Source organism: Melitaea cinxia, chromosome 7 (genome assembly GCF_905220565.1).
Source record: "Melitaea cinxia chromosome 7, ilMelCinx1.1, whole genome shotgun sequence".
Classification (NCBI taxonomy): Eukaryota; Metazoa; Arthropoda; class Insecta; order Lepidoptera; family Nymphalidae; genus Melitaea; species Melitaea cinxia.
Window position 1 is genome coordinate 11,098,856 of NC_059400.1, and position 16,487 is coordinate 11,115,342.

At 32.4% G+C, this 16,487-nt stretch overlaps 1 protein-coding gene across 1 annotated transcript in view; it reads right to left on the bottom strand.

Moving 5' to 3' along the window:
• The window catches only part of LOC123655356, an 87,480-nt gene that overhangs the window by 2,223 nt on the left and 68,770 nt on the right, over window positions 1-16,487 (bottom strand). The window contains exons 16-21 of the mRNA XM_045591168.1: window positions 16,344-16,403; window positions 8,787-8,950; window positions 2,878-3,132; window positions 2,558-2,795; window positions 1,546-1,704; window positions 1,108-1,234 (exon numbers count right to left, since the gene is read on the bottom strand). Coding sequence (XP_045447124.1) covers window positions 1,108-1,234; window positions 1,546-1,704; window positions 2,558-2,795; window positions 2,878-3,132; window positions 8,787-8,950; window positions 16,344-16,403 — 1,003 coding nt within the window. The remainder of the gene's footprint in view (window positions 1-1,107; window positions 1,235-1,545; window positions 1,705-2,557; window positions 2,796-2,877; window positions 3,133-8,786; window positions 8,951-16,343; window positions 16,404-16,487) is intronic.

Below are 16,487 nucleotides of genomic sequence, written 5' to 3' on the forward strand. Positions count from 1 at the left end.
AAGGTATCACGACCTTACAGAAGATTACAGCAAAGTAATACTGCTCTCAAGTAGTATCGTGTTCCTGAGTGAGTAAAGTGACCAGAGCTCCCGGGGAGGGTCGAGGGTGGGGTCGGCAACGCGCTTGCGATGATTCTGGTATTGCAGTCGTTTATAGGTTCAGTAATCGCTTACCATCAGTTGAGCCGTACGCTTGTTTGCCGACCTAGTTGTATATACGGAGTGTTCGGTAATTAATGGATAACCCCGCAAGTACTAGTGAAGGGGCATAGGGCCAACCCAGAAAAAAATAAAAAATAAGTCTATCTGCAACGGTCTAGGATTTATTTAAAAAAAATTAAGTACGTAATTCGATACCTTTGTTCAAACTTTTGGGCACTACGGCTGCAAACTCAATAATAACGAATTGATTTTCTCTGGAAATAACCGTGGATAATTGGCCTTGCTAACGCGCACTACAAAATATTTCTAGCCACTACTGTTTCTTTTTTTTAAATACTTAAAAATGAAAAATAGTGTATTCGAATTTTTTATGATAATGTTTGAGCACCTGTGGTATAAAAAAAACGTAGGGGGACCTAGGTGGCCCATAGTTTCAAAAACATGCCTACTTCATGAAGTTTCTTAAATGGTATTTTACTCAATTTTTTTATTGTCAAATTATCGAGTTATTGCTACCTGTGTTTCTCTAGCCCTATTTTTCTTATAACCAAAACAAATAATAAAATAAAAAATTTATTTCGAAAATCAGTGAAAGTGTATTTTCGGGTGGTTAGGGTGTTGTTAATAATTTTTACAACAATTTCAAATACGTAGTTTTTATAATAAACGTTCAAATTGTTTGCCACCTACTCTAATATAGGCTCTGAATCAGCGGGTCAACGGACGATCGTGGCGAAATGCTGTGTGGATACGAATGCTGTGTGGTTACGGCATTAAATTCAGGACAATAAGGAATATATATATTCAGCTACATTTTATATTTAAAAAAGTACTCCTAACGTTCTCTACGGACTCTTATCACGCGTACTTATTTGTTTATCTGTTAAATACAGTCACTGTGTTTTAATATGAATATTCAATATTATTTGAAATAATTGTACATACGGGATAGCCTCCGCGTTGGTATCGACGTAAAGTGGCTCGGTGTTGTTGAGGTCGACTCCGGCGCCCGTCGGCGGCCCGTAGCCACGCGCCGATGCGGACAGCGAGTTCGATGATTTCATTACATAGCCTGTATACAAAGTTAATAATACAAAAAAAAACAGCATGTTGTGCAAAAATATTTCGTAATGTTATTATGTCGTAGTTTTATGTCTACTGTGTCTGCTTTCGTAAGAAATCTGAAAGTCAATATTTCTTCATTTATTCCGGTTTTCAGCTTCCCGTTCTTGTAAGACAGAGGAACTTTGGTAACCACAGGATACATCTAAGTTGACATGTCACCGTAACATACCGTAATATATATTGTGTTGATTAATGGAAAAAATCAAAGTCTTGGAAGCATTGGTACCAGTTAACAATATGATCTTTATTATGCTGTACCTGGTAGTGGCTGATCAGCGGGCGGTGCGTTGGCAAGCGCGGGGCTGTTGAGTTGTGGTGTGTAGCGGTGAGCGCCGAGACTACGCTTGTCGCCGTTAAGCAGCGCTCGCGCAGCTGGCGCTGCCACTGGCTTTGATGAATTGAGGATCGGTTGCGGTTCTGCGAAATAACCATGTTTGAATTTTACTTCAATTACATAATCACTAGCTGATCCGACAGACGTAATACTATTTTTTAAACTGAATACCGCGTAAACTTAATTTCTAAAAAATTCCGATTTTTAAATCTCTTATATTCTAAAAAACTTCTTAATATTCTAATTATTTATTTTCGTAAAAACATTTACAAAGTATCAGAGAACTCAAAAAATTGCTGAATCGGTTTAGCCGTTCTCGAGTTTTGTGCTTAGCAATACGTTTAGCAATTCGTTTCATTTACATAGACAATAAAAAATATTTCTTGTCATAGTTAAGTAGAAAGCAGGTATGACTGGCGTGGGAAATACAGATAAATAGATTTTGCAATATAACATATACCTAAGCATCATTTACTTTGAATTAATGAATGTACAGTTTGATGGCTTAAAATCATTAACTACAATTATGTATCGAAATCTACATAAGGCTTTTGTTTTGTTACAGTTTTCTGATCCGTTTCAATTAACAATTCTTTACTACAATTTCACATCCCTAAAACTTTAGGCAATCTTGGTTATGATTGATTCTCTTTGATCAGTTACGCATCTTCTTGACCTTACCCGCGGGTAATTCACATTTGTCTACTATTCTTACATTACCGTCTTGCTTGCTATTTACCACATTATTGATCTTAGTGGCTACTGATCTAAAGGTACAATACTATTGTTAACGTTAACCTTTTCGAATAGGAATGTTAAACTTCAAAAGAGTTTTCAAAATCGGACCGTTCTTAAAATACTAATTTTACTTATGTATACTTTTAAGTCGTTAATTTTAAAATAGATATTTTATGAATACTGATTAGTATTACTAACCAGGTTTACTTTGACTAGGCTCTTGTAAGATGGTAACATAGCTGTCTGGGAATATGCCCATTTTATTTCCATTTCTTCCTTCCCACCAGTTATGATCTATACGCCTTGTTAATACGACTACTTCGCCTTTCTTCAACGGTAGTTCAAGATTAGTTTGTGCAATGAAGTCAAACTTCGCTCTAGCTCTACCTTCGACGACTGCTGGCTTTTTAAGAGTCTGCCCACCATCTTTTATTAACTGAAAAGAATAATATAAATGTTAAATAAGCAGTATCTTTGAGTAACGAATCTGAATGAAAGAAATAAAAATTAGAATATACCTCAACATAGTTGTAAGGAAACAGTCCTATCCTTCCATGTACTTCACCCTCGTACCAATTAGAATCTATTTGTTTTCGTACATTTATGATATCCCCTTTTCTAAAGCTTAATTCCCTTGTTGTTTGTCCATTAAAAGTATATAAAGCTTTTGCTATAATTTTTTCTGCTTCGTCGTATCGATTAAGTGGGACTATCGTTTTTTGTGATGGTATGAAATTATCTTGGTGACGTCTGTTTTGCATATCCTGTAGTTCCTGAAAATATTAAGAAATACATACATTAAAATGAGTTTATACTTACAATACAATATTATTCCATTGCGAAAACTGTTAATAATAATAGCAAAAACAAATTACATTATGACTTAAAACTAATTAATTTTTATTTTACGATTGTTAAACATAATAAAGCGTGTCAGTTTTCAAATAATTCGTAACGCCTCAATCATGAATGAGAAAATTTGAGAGATAAACGATGAGAATATTGAATTAGCTCGATACTGTATAGCACGTTTCGTATTAATGCTGATCATGTGTTAATAAAAACCACTCGTGAATCGCATCTTCCAAGTTTCACCTTGATTGAAGCATCAAATGCTTCTATATCGGCGGCACGTATATCATTTTCCTGTAAGTGATAGTGAATTAAGCGAATGTAAGATATTGATTCAATTTTGTAATATTTCAACGTAGCAACTTTAAAATGTAAAAAAAATTGGTTGTCTGTAAAGTTGGTTTACGGACGATAGTTTAACGTGACAACGTAACGCAATGAGTTATCCTTTTTCGTGTATGCCGCCGGCGTTTGTCGATTTATTATTGCTTGATTGATTATTTGGGTGTTATGTATTGCTGTTATTTGGGTGTCGTAAGAGGCGACTAAGAGATAACACAGTTCCACTACCTACCTTGGAACTTAAAAAGCCGACCGATGCTGGGAAAAGCATCCAACTGCTGGCTTTGAAATACACAGGCCGAAGACGGGCAGCAGCGTCTTTGGTGCGACAAAGCCAGCCCTGCGGTCACCAACCCGCCTGCCCAGCGTAGTGACTATGGGCAAAACACATGAGTCCACGCCATTTTTGGCGTGAACTTGTGGAGGCCTATGTCCAGTAGTGGACTGCGAAAGGCTGCTGTGTTCATCGATTTATTAGACGTTGTCACGTCAAACAAAATATTTCCTTATTTTCCTAACGTCATTACATAGATACTAAATAATATTATATACTGGTAATATAAATAATTTATGATTTTAGCGTGACGCGAGAATTTAAACTAAAATGCCCATTGCATAAAAACATGTTATTGTTGTAAGTCGAACGTTTTACAAATAAGTCTTTACAATTCAAAGTTCAAGGTTATGCTTTTTAAAATGTTGAATTAATATCAAATTTATTTACCTACCTAGTGAGTTATCGTAATAGCATTTAGAGCAGGCAAAATTGTGTCAACTACTTTATTCAGCAAATTTTTGAGAATTGCAATAGTCATTACCGTAATTAAACACATCTAATATACAATAACAATAAACCTTAAATATAACGAAGATTAACGAAAAAAAGTATCAGTATAGTAGTAATACCTACATATCCTTTATAATTGCGCACAATGATAAATTTGGAATAATCGAAAGATTGATTTAAGGTGAGATGAGATTGATAGTAAAAGTGAGTTTATACGCATTAGCTGAGCTGGCTGCTGAGCCCTTGAGTGAAAGTGTTTTCGCGTGATTTCACAGCAATGGATTGTTTCCTGTTGAAGTTACTCTAGAATTTCGAACAAATCTCAACTTTCGAAAAAAAAAAACAATATAAATACGTGAAACACAGCTACCATGATTCACATAGAAATAATGGTATATTATTTTTGAGTTAAAATAACCCGTTTGTAAAAATAACAATTTAAAATAATTTACAATTACGTAATATTATAATGTGAAAGAATTAAATTAGAATTAAAATTAAGTTATTAAAATTATTAATAAATGACGAAAACATTAACTTATTTTAAATGATAAATGTTTATATACCTATATGTTTTGTTAGTTTTTTTTTCTTTTTCCAGTTTTTACGTATAATTTTAATGCATAAATACTACTTGAATGCGTAAATATTTACCATTCTATATTTACATGAATATATTTCCTTCTTATAAGTAATAAAGCATAAATAAAAATATTTAAAGTGAAGAAATACGTTTGTCAAAATAATTTTGTATTAAAGTTGCATGAGGGCCCGTTTCACCAGTTGTGGATAAAGGTTATCCTATACATAAGTTACGATTAAACTTTAATGGCAGGAGATAGAATAGGTCAATAGGACTTGTTTCACTTCAATCAATAAAGTACAAAATTTAGATACATATTTGCGAATAGGAATATCTCATAAATACAGTACAATTTGATGGTGAAAAAGAATAGTACATCAAAAACTTTTATCTGTTGGATATCGTCATCCGACAGATATCATTATCCACAACTAGTGAAATAGGCCATAAATATAAGTTATTATCTTAATATTTTGATTGTTGCTATAATTTGTTTTACGTCTTGTTCAAATAATATATTTTAATTATCTCACCTTTATGACTAAATCGGCTGTCATATGCATTTTTTAAAAAACAAAAAATAATTGACACACACACACATTAAACACACATCGTCACACAACAATTCGGAAATACAATAACATAACGGTATGGTGTGCGTGCACGGACTGGCGTTCTAAGCAGATGACCACAGGTTTAATGCGGATAAAATGAAAACCGACGCAAACAATCGGGGTGTGAAGAAACGGCTCTCTATATGTATAGAGCCTTACTCTAGTGTAATATAATACTACCGTTATAATTTACACTTCAAACCGCATTATATCGTGACTATTCTACTCGTTTAGTGTATTTTAATAAAATTAATACTATGATTTAGAAGTGTTGTAAATTTTAATATGAAATGATTTATTATTCAAACTTCAGATTGACAGACCTGTGACTGCCAACTAAAGCTAGGACTATATTACTATTACGTATTATAATATATCAATCTTACATACATATAAAGGTAAAACTACTTTTTCTTTTCTTACTTTTTTTTCTTACTGGTTCTTACTTTTATATAACTTATATGCTAAGCAAAAGCTTAATTTCCTTTTTCAGAGATCCGTTTATCTGCATGTTCAAGTTAATCATACCATCACAAAGTTTATTTTAAAAAAGTAATTCATTATTTTCATTAGACGGGTTAGCGCAACGGTCACGGCACTGGATTATGGCTGTTGCGCCGGCGGTTGCGGGTTCTATCCCTGCACATGGCATACATTTGTATTGGGCATGCAGATGTTTGCTGTGGTCTGAGCGTTTGTGCTTGTGTATTGTGTGTATTTCCGGAAACCCGAAATAGGAGTAAATACTAGTCTAGACCCTTTGAGCGTAAGACGTTTATTTATTAGTTTAATAAATAAGGCTGCAATTATTTTAGTGAAAATGGGGAAAATATATTTATTGAAAAATTGGATATAATTAAAATCATTTATAAAAGCTTATTACATACAATTTATAGCAACAAATTGTGCCTTGAAATAGTATGGACCGTATTGCAGTCGCGTGCAAGCCAGTAGTGAGCCCGTGATAGAACGTTACCATCAATCAACTTTGACTGACACGCTAATCGCATTCCCACAATGAACTCACGATCACTCGTGAATTGGAATAATTTGCATTAAACGAAAATTAATAAAAACACGAACATCTTAACGTTAAAATGTTATGTAACTAGATCTATTCTATTGATAAGTCTATCGTTACTAAATAAGCAAAAAAACATATGTAATAACTCAATAATTATTAGAATACTAGCTGACCCGGCGAACTTCGTATCGCCTAACAGTGACTTTTAAGTATTATCACAAATCTTTTGTATGGGAGTATAGAAAAGTGTTGTTTTTAGACTTTTTCAGGAAATTTAATTTTTTTTTTTTTAGAATTTTTCTCTCCGTAAGAACCATCCTCGTACTTTAAGGAATATTTAAAAAAAAGAATTAGCGAAATCGGTCCAACCGTTCTCGAGTTTTGCGCTTAGCAACACATTCAGCGACTCATTTTTATATTATAGATTAGGTAAAATAGGGGGTTATTATTAAAAAATAAATTATTAATCATTCATTAAAAGTATAAGTATTGTATTTGAGATTAAAAGTAAACTACTAACTGTCTCTTTTTATCTGTCCAAGGCTGTGTTTAGAAATGCTTAGGAAATATCTCGATACAAAGCAATTATTGCATTGAATGAGAGATTTTATAATATGGGAAAAAATGTAATGATATGTGAAATTCTTTTCTTGTTTTGTTATAATTTTATATTATACATTACAATAATATAATTGTATTGTTTATTAATTAAATAATGAATAAAAGTTACAGTAACAATTAAAAACGGCACCAACTCGGATAAAAATACCGTAAGGAATTTCCACAGAAAAAAAAAATCTACAATTTTTTCAGAGTTACTAAATATTACAATTAACACTAAAATGCATTGTAGATCGTCTAACGTCTGGCTGATTTAAACTCTCGAGAACGAACCAGTTTTTAATAAGTGCTTATATAAAACGACGAGTAAGCGGGTATAGTGCTTCTAGTTTATATAATAAACTAATATATTATAAAGAGGAAATATTTAATTTTCCGTTTGTTTGTATCGGATAAAATCGCAATCCACTGGACCGATTTAAAAGAAATTAGTAGAATGGTACGTTATCACTGAGTGACATAAGCTAATTTTTAAGGGAAGAAAACGGAATAGCAAAAATCGTGTAAATTGTAATTCCACGCGGGCGAAGCCGCGACCGGAAAGCTAGTTGATATATATCCACATATTCTATATAGAAGTAATCTGTCATATCTTCTTTCCTAGTATCACAACTTTTACATTTCATGCAAATAAATAATTAATTTCTTTATAAAAAAATACGTTGATGCCGAGTTGGTGCAACGGTCACAGCTATGGATTGTGCCTGCGCTGGCGGTTGCGGGTTCGATCCCCGCACATGACAAACATTTGTATTGGCCATACAGGTGTTTGTCGTGGTCTAGGTGTTTGTGCAGTCCTTGTGGATCTCCCCACCGTGCCTCGGAGAGCACGTTAAGCAGTCGGTCCCGGTTGTTATCATGTACACCTGATAGCGATCGTTACTCATAGTAGGGAATATATCCGCCAACCCGCATTGGAGCAGCGTGGCGGATTATGCTCTGATCCTTCTCCTACATGGGGAAGGAGGCCTATTCCCAGCAGTGGGATATTACAGGCTGAAGCGTTATAAAAATATTCTATTCGCGTTAGCAAAATATTGTCTCATCGTCGTCATATACACCAATAATAATTAAAGCAAGCCCTTATTACAGGCTTTTTAATTTACTACGATTTAATTAGTCAAGGAGCGTGACTTAGGTAAATGTAAACGTTTAGTAGTGACTCAATGTTGTCACTCAGCTAATTTCTAATGCAAATTTTCTCAATGTGAGTACACTATAAATCTGTGACCTAAAGAAAATCACTTACGGTTTTAAACAAAACATTTGAAGTACAGTAATACCCCGGACTTACGCGATAGGTGGGACTGAGCGCTATCCGCGTAAGTCGAATTCGCGTAAGTCGGGGTACAGTTTTGCGGGGTACTTTTCGTAATTGATCTGACTATCGATTCCCAAAAAAACACAAAATCGTAACTTATGTACCTACGCGCCGATTCCGCACTACACGTCTGTACCTGTTGTAAATTGAACGAATAATAATGCGGGTGGGGGGAGTCAAACAAAAAACGAATAGACGAGAAAATTAAATCGCGTAACTCCGAATTCGCGTAAGTCGAGCTAGCGTAAGTCGGGGTATTACTGTACTTATTTTTCTTATTTACCTGCAGATATTTGTTCCTCTTCTGCTCTCTGTAGAGTCGTTTCATATGCTCCGCCTGCTGCCTGGCGAGTTCCCTCTCTGGGACCAGAGGTAAGGGGTCGTGTCGTACCGGGCAGCGGTAATGGATGTTCACGTCGCTCTCCACGTATCGGCGGCTTGGAGATTCTGCGATAGTTAACACAAATCTTATCAATATAAATAACAATATTTCGTTGAAGTCAAGGATTTTTTTGCCAAGTTGCTCTACTGGTAAGTTTATTGTTGGTATCACTAATATAATAAATAAGAAATATTTGATATTTTGTTTGTACTTAATAAGTAAATAAACACAAAAAGTACCGGATCAATTTCGAAAACTATTTCAACCGTAAAATGTTACCAATGAGTGACATAAGGTATACTCGCATTTTAACGAATGAAAACAGAATAGCCAAAATCGTGTAAGCCGTGGGCGCAAAGCTAGTATGTAATATAATAGGAAGTAAAAAGGCATTAAAAATGTTTCTTCGATTGCGATATAACAGGGATAACATGGTTTTAAAGTAATCAAACATAATTATGCAATATTTTATGATAATTTTATTACCAATTAACACAGATCAAACAAGAAAAAAATAATATAATCATATTTTATTTCATCCGTATTATTATTATAAAAAATAATTCACATTTATAATAGTTATTTATAAAACCGATATCATTCGCGTTTTTTTACATAATATCGTCCACACGTGTTTGTATAAGTAGGAACGGTATTTTATTTATTTATTTTTTATTTTGTTAGAAGAAGTGAAAGTGTGCACAACGGAAGTGTTATGGCTTTCGATGTTGTAACTTCCATGATGGGTATATTTCGGCTTTTGATTATGCGGCGATATGTAATATTACATATCAAAACCGGTTAGTGCGTAACCTACTTAAAAAAAACTTCTTCGACGGTATTCTACTAGCGGCTGCGTGTTCGACTATGGATTTTGATGCATATTTGTATGAAGTTATAAACGTAGAGGAATGATTTAGATGTATATGTTCGACTAGTTGCACCTCGCGCTTTTAACTACGTAATTTCCGATATTGTGTAAATCTCGGGATAAAAAATAGCCTATCCATCCTCACTATCTTTCAAATATAATATTAGTAGAAGATTTCTGTTCAGCAACACACGTATCATATATCAAAGAGTTTATGGAGCTGTTTATTTTTATAAAATGTAATAAAATATGAGATTAATATCAATAACATACACAGAAGTAGTGTATCTTGTATTACATTAAGAGGGTCCATGGCTTGGCTTTTGCTACAGCCAATACGCATCTGTAAGCAAACAAACATCTAAAATTTATATACTAAAATATAAATCTCAGTCCGACTCGGGGTGGTAATCGAACCCAAAACCCTGCGGCGGTAATCAGGATCACTTCCTATTGAACCTACGAGACTGCCAAAGAATTACTAACAATATAATCATAATACGATTACGTAAGATTTTTAGTAAAAAAAAAATACCGTTTTTGTCTAGTTTCTAAATCATAAACATAATTAAATTAGATAAGATACACATTAAAATATTTTTATTTTTAACACAATAAAGCAGTTCATTTTCAATATAACTCAGTTACTGGTCGTTTGTCATTTTACTGGCGACTCGGAACGGAAGCATGGGGTCATTAGTCTCGTTATTACGTACCTAGTACCTACACCATGGACGGAAGTAATGTGATGAAACAAAATACATCTCAGTTTTAAATGTAATCCTATTTGTGTTTACATTAGATTTATATTACGTATCGTAAATCTGGTGTACATTCTGTGCCGTGCTTTGTATGTTTTTACAAGGAACATGTAGAGAAGATTACTACGAGGATTTCTAATAAGATGATTAATTGTTTTCGTGTCATTCTTTTTAAATTTTGTACTTTTGCAATTTCTCAATGAGACGAATATTTTATTCGATATATGTATCTATAATTCATTATTCCAGAAAATTTGTGAATTAATTTTATTACTGTTGCTTGAATTAACCAAACCAGTGTTTATTCGTCTTTGGTTCACTAATTGGAGCTTAATCCATCACGCTGCTTCACTGATGGTTGACGAATATATTCCCTAATAAGAGTATCGCTATCAGGTTTTTATTAAAACAACCGGGACCAAACGCTTAACATGCTCTCCGAGGCAAGGTGGGGAGATCCGCAAGGACAGACATCCAAACCGAAAACAAATACTTGTACATATACAAATATCAATCCTGAGCGAGAATCGAACCCGAAAAACCAATGGTTTTTAGGCGCCTACACGCAATACTGTGTAGTATTTAGTACAGTACAGTATTTAGTACAGTAGTACAGAGCGGTTGTTTTTTCGGTGTGTTTGGTAAAATTTAACTTATAATTAAAAGTATTTTACACACGGCTTGATCGTTATTGTATCTATGTAATCAAGAATTTAACGATTTAAAGTATATCTTTCCTGGCAAAACTTTATTTTAAAAAGTGCCTAAGTCTTTTTATTGTTAAGATTATGTAAAAGTTCATTATCTTACCGCAAATATAAAACGAAAAGAGTATAAGTATATATATTTTTAAATTTTAACTATTTACTAAACTATTTTTAAAAAAACATTTATAGTTTACCTTATTATTTATTTATTTTAAATATTTTTATATTTCGTAAAAACTTTGGCAGTATAAATTTCTTATTAAAAGTATGTTTGAAGTCAATAAACTTCTAATGTAAGGCATTGTTTAATACAAAACATAAAGAAAAAATACTTGCCATAGTAAAAAAAAAGAAATACGTAATTTTTTTTAGATTGATTGCGTTAAAGTGAAATACTGGAACGTTGTGGAAAAGGAAAGCCCTTTGCTGACAAATCGGTTACTAACTTTCACTTAATAGGCATTCATGGCACGCGCCTTGCTTCGTGTAAACACAAGTGTATTTTACACGTATGGTGTGTAAAGCTGGCTTCTGTGAAAGGCATTATTTTTTACTTGTAAGGTGTGTCACATCGTTTGTCGTAATAGTAACATACCGCTTCTATTTTTTGTTTTCATCTTAACATATAAAAATAAAGTACATTGGAAAACTAGCTATTTACTTATTTTTAATTGATTTAATTAATCAATGAAGTTTAATGAAACAAACCTAAAGCAAATCTTTGGAAAACCCATCATCTTATTAGTAAAGTACAAATAAAGATCCTAATTGTGTTTGCTAGCAAACTAAAAGTAGGCAGGTAATTGAAAAAATGATGAATTACGCATTATTAGGTATAACTCAAAAAGTATTCGTCAGATCGCGACCAGATTTAAAAGGGACCAAATGACAAGCGTCAGACAATAATACACATAACACACATTTTTTGTCTAAGCAGTTTAATGATCCAGCTAAGTTCTCAAACCATCCTAAGTTTAATTTTTGTTTTACTCAAGCTCTTAATTAGTACAGCACTCTTTTGTTGTTAATTGTAAAAACTTATAAATGGCTTTTAGTTTTTTAATTGTATTTTTAATTTGTTATGTATAGCTGTAAGTTTTTCTGAATAAATAAAATAAAATAAAATAAAAAATAAAAAAATTACAGCCGAATTTTTCTATAATGTGGATTTATGTAAGTTCATCATAATAACTCTTCCTAAAGAGTGTGATTGAACAATTCTTCTAGGAACAGATTTTTTTTTGTCTTTGAGTCCTCGAAAGTTTACTTACTCAAATTTACTTGACAGGTGACTATTGTTGGTTTTTGAAATTCTCGTCATCTTTCCTTTACCCACTAGGGTTATTTCCTGTGTCGGGGGTTCGGAAACACACAATACACAAGCACAAACGCCCAGATCACGTTAAACATCTATATGGCCATTTTTGTCACGGGGATCGAACCCACGACCGCCAGCGCAACAGCCAGTACAATAGCCAGTCCTGTAATCGCTGTGCCAACGCGTCGTCGAATAATAATTATCTAGTTCTTAATTTTTTGTAAAATAAATCTTATTGACATGAACGTAGTTCATAAACATCAATACGTAGTTAACAATAATATCCATCGTAGAAAATATTTTTTCTTAACATATGATCATGACATGACATCAAATGTCGTATTACTTTAGTTCCTTTAGAAATACATATAAATTATTCATTTCAATGTAAAGCATCTCATTTGGAGTCTGGGAAAAGTTTTGAGGAAAGAAAACTTTTCTTATTTCGCAAGTACGTGACTTTTAGGAATGATGTGCAATTTCTATGGTATTTACGTTTCATAGCGTTTGACGTTTCGTTGATATTTCGAGTAATATGTTTTAACTTAAAAAGTTTTATAACTGGCCAGTATTTAATATTATCTGTACAAATGAATGAAATATGAGTGTCTGTCTACCTGTCCGTCTGTCTGTTCCGTTGTTCCGGCTAATCTCTGAACTGGCTGTACATTTGACGGGAGTTTTACAGGCCGATAGCTGATGTTATAAGGAGTAACTTAGGCTACTTTTATTTTAGAAATTTATATATTTTATAACTCTGCGAACTGAACAATCGCGGGCTCAGCTAGTTTGTATAAATATTGATTAAATGTTTCGCAAACATTTTATAATAGTAAAGACAATTGAAAAATTTGCATACGACAAACTCGTTTTAAAAAATATTTTAAATTAAAGAATTTTCTTTTTATTTCAAAATAAATAAATAAATATTTTATAAAATGCATTGAATTTTTTTTGCAATTTTATGATGTATTATTATATAATTGTATATAACAAAAAATAATGTATATAAAAAAAAAACGGAATTTACATTAGTTTCTTGACTAAATATATTTTTTAATTAATTCAAAAGAATAGTCTTAATTTGCCTTAGTTATTTATTTACAATAAGAAGTTATGATAAAAATGTATATAGTGAATATAATATATAAATTATTACTATAACTATTCAACTGTACATGAAAATATTAAAATTGTAACAATATTATTTAATATATTCCATAAACATTATACGAGGAAGTGTAGCTAAACGAATCGATTACGATCATTAATCTATAATGATTACGATGATATTTATGAAAGGAATCTTGTAAGGTCTGTTATTTCAACACGAAAGTACTGGTTTTTAACATTTTGTAATCGATCACTATAACCGGCAATGAAGAATTATTAAATTAGTAAAAAATAAGTGAAATTTGGAAGTAACGATATTTAAAGAAACGGCGTAATACTGTTTATATTTTATAAGCAATTTTATAAAACACATATACGTTCATATAAATATATGAAAACTGTTATAAAAAAAAGTGTCAATCAAATCAAGTAGTGCTTTATTAAAAAAAGGTAATATCAAAAGAAAAAAACAACTAACCGGGATTAGCTATTTTCTTTATCTGTTTCAATATTCCCATTTTAAATGCACCCATTCACGTTCACTAGTTACTTAATTCACAACCGCGATGTCGAGGGGCGATGGATCAGCCGGTCCGGCTGTCAACGTCGCGACGACTGTCTCTATTTTATCAGATGCACTTTCATCGTCGTCTCCCGCCCAAAAATTACGCATTCGTAGTTAATATAAATGTATTTTTTTTAAATCATTTAATTCTTTGAACGTTTGCGAGAACTAATAGAGTAGGTAGATTATGTAGCGTATTGAAATCATGCATGAACAAAGTGAAATTTTTTGTTGTATTTTAGCGTTGTCTGATTGTCAAAAGTTTAATTATTTTATGTTTGTTCAAAAATTAAAACACATATTTTAACTTTACAATAGGGTTTCTAGATGACATTGTTATAAGATTTATAAAAATAATTGAAGTAGGAAAAAAGGTTCAAATCAAAGATTTTAATTGATATTCAACCAGTCACTATGATGAGTTACGAATATACTACTTTTATGTTACGTTTGTGTACAACTTAGCGAATATTACTAATCGATAAGAATAAGACATTCCAATGTCAGAATGTTACATTTATGACTCATAGTTCGGATGTTTTTGCAAATCTTTCATGTAGAATTAAGGACATATTTTATATTAGCGTAAAACACTTTTGTCCATAATCCTCACTATTTACTACAAAGATAAATTATATACTCTTATACTCTAACATTAATGGCTAAGTAAAAGTACTTACTATACGGAAGGGGTGCATAAACGTCTGGGTATATATCCGTCCTATTTGCCCAGTCCGTGACATCGTGAATTGTATGGCGATTCTTTTGTAAATTCAGGCTGTTCGTGTTATTTCTTAGTTTAACATTATAACGAATTTCTTCATTATTCTGATTTCCATTGTCGCAAAGTACTTTTGTTCCAGTTTTGGACGAAAAAGAAGCAGTACGTTTCGGTGCCACAGGAAGACTTAATTCTTGGTTATCGTTTCCGTGCGAAAGATTTAGTTCAGGCTTTTCTAGTTGTATTTCATTGTTTTGATGTATAACGGTATTTTCTAACAGCTTATTAAATTTATCATCATCTGTTAATGTTGTTGGATCACTGTTTATTGATGTCGTATTTCTCAAAGGCAAAGTAAGTTTAAAAGTAGATACTTTTTCCTCAGTTTTGTCACTTTTTACACTATCCGAGTCACATTTAGATACCGAATCGTTCGTACTACTTTCTTTGGAAAAATAAGCACTGTCATTTTGTACTTCTTGCTGTTCTTCACTTTCATCGTAGAAAATATTTTTCTTAACATAAGTATTTAATGCTTTGAGGGATTTCGATAGCGTACTAGATGAAGGAATACTTTTTTGCTGCACATGATCGTCGTAATTATAGAAATCTGACACTTCACTTTTATAAGTACTTACATTTAAAATTGTTTCACTCAAATAATTTGTATTCATTTTATTTTTGTAAGCGGATTAAATCATCTTAATACTCAACATAAATTCCGGGCAGTTAGCATAAAACTGAACACACGATAAGATAATTTATCAGTCAGTATGAATGATAAAACTTGTCAATGATAATAAAGTTCTTCACGATGTAAAAAATTATCATGATCGATATTATATTAATTTTATATGAAAAATACATATTTTAAGCGGCGTAAAGCAGCACCTCGGAGCTTTGAGAGTAAAATACAAATAGCAATGATAATAAAAAACTCTTAAAACTCGTTTTAGGTTATGGTAAGTGACGTATAAATCTCGTCGACCTTTAAAATCAGAATATACACAACAAGTATAAATATAAAGGTCGCAAATATCTATCAGTCAGTCAGAATGACGGTGTCTAAAATTACGTACACCTACGACCAAGCACTTAGACGAATAAAGTTCCGATTGGTTAAACAAAGACTATTGTATTTTGTAAGCTCTAATAATGTAAAATAAAATTGCGAACAACGTCTCACGTACGAGATTTTTCTTATCCCAATCAAACGAATCTTAAGAGGAAGTAAGAGTTGAGATTTATTTGTAACACGTCGTTTTCGCGTAATTTAAATGATACAATAATACGTAATGGTCTAATGGATGAATTTTGTCGATGTTATTTTATTAGATAGTAAACAAATATATTTTCAATAGAAAATTTCCATGACGAAAAAATAATTCACGAGCATACTTGCCTGAGTCTGAATAACTGCCATATGACGCTCGACGCGGTGGCTCAGGAGCTGAGTCGGTCTCTAATAGGATATAATAAAACAAAATGGTAAGGTACTAAAAATGTGCTTTGTTATAATACAAATAAAAGACCGATCGATTAGCAT